We start from the raw sequence: 3390 nt of genomic DNA, 5'->3' as shown, positions 1-3390 counted from the left end.
GGCCATCCATCACACGACCACAGCCGTGTCAGCATGATACACACCGTGCAATTCTTCTGTCGAGCAAAAACTAAAAGGTGTACATAGTGCGTATGTTTATTATTATTGTAATTTATTAATGTCATTTTGTCCTTGCATTTATTAACCATCACTTGTTTTACCCTTGTCCTTAACTGTGAGCTGTGAGTTTTTCTTTCTCTTCCAGCCCGGAGCTTTCAAACGGTCGTCTGAAAATGAGACTTTATCGAGGGAGCACAAGCAGAGTCCATGATAGATAATTCCACTTTTATTTAAGTTATTGCAGGTAGAAGCGTGCTGCTGCTTACTTCCTGTTTATTTTTGTGAACCAAAACACCAAGAAAAATCCTTGTAGTTGTTAAACCCACTTTTTGAATCTGATTCTAAAAAGATGTAGTGTCCTGTTCCTCTTTCAGCCAGATGAGTTAAATCCTATAAATGACACAATACACTATAAAAACTCCCCTTTTAGAATTATGTTTCCAAGTTTTTAGTCCTTTTAAAATTCCCCCCAAAATTGAAATATTTAAGAAAAGGAAGCTGCGAAGAGTTCAAAGGAGAAAAATCCTCTTTAATTACAAACATTGTTAGTTCTGCACATCGTGGTGAGATTTTTATTTCAGACCCGAAAGCGTTCTTACATCATAACATGGAAAATTCATGAGTGAGCCCTCTGACCGAAGGCAGCGTCACGACGCTGGATATTAAACATGATAATTGTTATTTGTCTCAGAGTGCCGTTAAATCAGGACGTCTGCAGGAGGAATCCGTCAGTGCTGTGTACTTATTACAGGCATCTATAATATTTTATGATATGTTCAATTCTCTTAGAAAACATTTTGATTTTTTATCCTCTATAATGTTAGATAGTTGCAGTTATTAATTTAAAATGTGATTATTAAAGGCTCTGGGGATGAGGATGTCAGCTGATTACTAAATCATGTGATGTTTTTATTCTGTTTAATCTTCCTCTGCAAATAAAACCACCATAAATACATTTAAATTAGTCTAAATCTTTGCATTACATTTTAATCACTCACTGTAGGCCTTGTTAAAAACCTCTGTTAAAGGATCTGTGCCGAATCACAGCGCCGGATGCGAGCACAGTGATGCTTCTGTTTGATGTGAACTAGTAGTAGAGTGCCACCTCATGGACACATCAGGCAACATTTTCTGCTTAATATTTACTAGTTTGCTTTCAGAGAATCACAGGAGGAAGCTTTGAGATTAAATAAATCTAGAAATTATGATTTAAAACAACTGATTTTGGTGTTTTTAGTGCATTTTGATGCTGAAAAAAAGCTACAGGTTACATACAGGAAGATGATGAGATACCAAGATTTTTACCCAGTTTTCTAGATGTTCTCCTCACAACATTAGACCATAGACCCTAACATAAAACAACACTGAATCTAAGCAGGACCATCACACATATGAGTATCAGTCCAACACAGATCTCCAAAGCCTCGTCCCTCCTCCCGTTCGACTCCACATCCAGTCAGTCATCGTCCACCACCATCACGTTCCCGCTCAGCTCGTACTCCATGGTGGCCCAGTCGAACACGTTGCCCTTGGGGACCTTGTGGCCGTAGTGCCACGCTTGGATCATGCTCCTGGAGAGCACGTAGTCCCACATGTTCAGATCGGTCACCTCGCCTACGAAGCTCTGCACAGCCTCCAAACCGCCCAGGTGCTTGTCCGGGTCCTGCCCCAGGAGGACGGTGCCCTTTGGTCGGATGGTGTGCCCCGGTTTGTACACCTGGTAGGTGCTGCGTTTCCCTTCAACCCAGAAAGCAGCGAGGCCGGTGCGGGACTCCCAGGTGAGGCAGAGGCTGGTGCGGAAGGTGGTGATGGGCGGCAGGTGGAAGAAGGTGCCGTCGCCGCTCATGTAGAAGGAGACTCGGCCGTCCTTCTCGCGCCACACGTTGAGCTCGTCGTAGTCGGCCGTGCGGTACGCGAAGAGGATGATCTGACGTTCCTCTGGGAGTTCAGTGGCCACTCGCATGCAGAGGGTGAAGGCCTTGAGTCCCATCTCCTTCTGCGGGAACAGGGCCACGAAGCTGAAGTCGGTTTCATACGGGAAGATCAGGACTTTGTCGCTGAGACCCACTGGAGGAACGCAAACAGGGACGAGAGAGTTAATGAAACACCAACAATAAGTCTTAAACAGCATACATCTACAGCAGGAGTAAAATTAACATTTTCTTATGGAGTTTTGAATTAATACTTTGGGTGGCTGAGGAAAGTCCAAAGAGCCCAAGTACGACCACAGCAAACCTCACAGTGTTGACACCCTGCAAACACACACAAAACATCCATTATCATCCAACAACATCCCATAATTAAGCTCCCTGAACACACACGTCGCAGTAGAGAGTAAACTATATGTGAAAACAAGAAAAATCAGCCTCTCTTACCATTTTCATGTTGTGTTGTTGTTCCTCGATGTTGCTAACTCAGTCCCGCCTGCTAACGCCCGCGTGCCCCGCTCCTCGTCCCTCCTGGCACCGGCCGTGATGTCAGCTCTTCATCAGAGGATGCTCTGACAAAAGGCCCGGTGTGTGAGCTTCCGAGTGACGCTGCCTTTATCGTGTGACTGGTGTAAACACACATACTGTCCCCTCAGTGTGTGTGAGTGTGTGTCTGTGTCACATGGTAGACTTACAGAGTGTTGGAATAATGTTTCGTAAGCGAGTGTCAGAGATCTCTGCAGTTTGTTTTGTTGTTATCAATCAATCAATCAATCAATCAAATTGTATTTGTATGGCGCCAAATGATCTCGAGACACTTTATCAAAAGAGCAGGTCTACAAAACTATTACTTCAGGTCCATGAACGATAGAGGGTGTTTGTACAGCAATTTTAAAGCATTAGTTAACACTAAATTAACAAAAGAAAACAAGCACATCCGCTTTATGATTTTAGCTGATACATAGACTGTGTAAAAAGAGAGATATATATATATATACAGTCATTGTACTGATACATCGTATGAGGTACGGCTGTAGCTCAGTGGTAGAGTCGGTAGACAGGGTTCAATCCCTGACGGCTACAGAAAAATGTCGCGGTGTCCAAGGGCAGGACAGTGAACCCCACATAGCTATGAATGTGCATTGATCCTGACTGGCACTTAGGCCTTTGCCACCAGTGTGTGAACGTGACTGTGAAAGGGTGAATGTGACATGTAGTGTAAAAGTACAGTCCATTTACCATTCACTTACCAGTAGTGAGTTTATCACCTACAGTAGATGGCAGTGGGCAGCCCAGCTAGCAGGGAAGGTTCCCATAACACTGGCTAATATTAGCTACTAGTTCTAATCACGTTTGAAAGAAAACGTTTTAATCTAATATTTAAAGAACGTTTTAAGGATGT

General features: G+C 43.4%; 1 protein-coding gene across 2 annotated transcripts; it reads right to left on the bottom strand.

The window, feature by feature from the left end:
- Positions 1 to 568: 568 nt before the first annotated feature.
- On the bottom strand, positions 569 to 2517 carry crp1 (C-reactive protein 1). Of its 2 annotated transcripts, XM_069664347.1 has the most exons (3): positions 2436 to 2517; positions 2246 to 2312; positions 569 to 2127 (listed from the first exon to the last, which is right to left on the bottom strand). In XM_069664347.1, the coding sequence occupies exons 1-3, from the start codon at positions 2442 to 2444 to the stop codon at positions 1517 to 1519; spliced, it is 687 nt and encodes a 228-aa protein (XP_069520448.1). In that variant the 5' UTR covers positions 2445 to 2517; the 3' UTR covers positions 569 to 1516. The 2 variants fall into 2 exon arrangements, with proteins under 2 accessions (XP_069520448.1, XP_069520446.1); XM_069664345.1 differs by lacking the exon at positions 2436 to 2517 and having other exon boundaries at positions 2246 to 2374.
- Between the last annotated feature and the right edge of the window lie 873 nt (positions 2518 to 3390).

The sequence above is a fragment of the Semicossyphus pulcher genome, unplaced genomic scaffold (assembly GCF_022749685.1).
Source record: "Semicossyphus pulcher isolate SPU_LCO1_2020_fin unplaced genomic scaffold, fSemPul1.0.p SCAF_16, whole genome shotgun sequence".
NCBI classification, from domain to species: domain Eukaryota; kingdom Metazoa; phylum Chordata; class Actinopteri; order Labriformes; family Labridae; genus Semicossyphus; species Semicossyphus pulcher.
Note: the sequence above shows the minus strand (reverse complement) of the source record. Positions and strands in the feature narration are given on the sequence as shown.

Coding starts and splice junctions, on each gene's coding strand:
- crp1 (XM_069664345.1), bottom strand. CDS start 2,333: ATGTTTTGTGTGTGTTTGCAGGGTGTCAACACTGTGAGGTTTGCTGTG. Junction 2,128..2,245: donor ACTTTCCTCAGCCACCCAAA/GTATTAATTCAA, acceptor GCGTTCCTCCAG/TGGGTCTCAGCGACAAAGTC.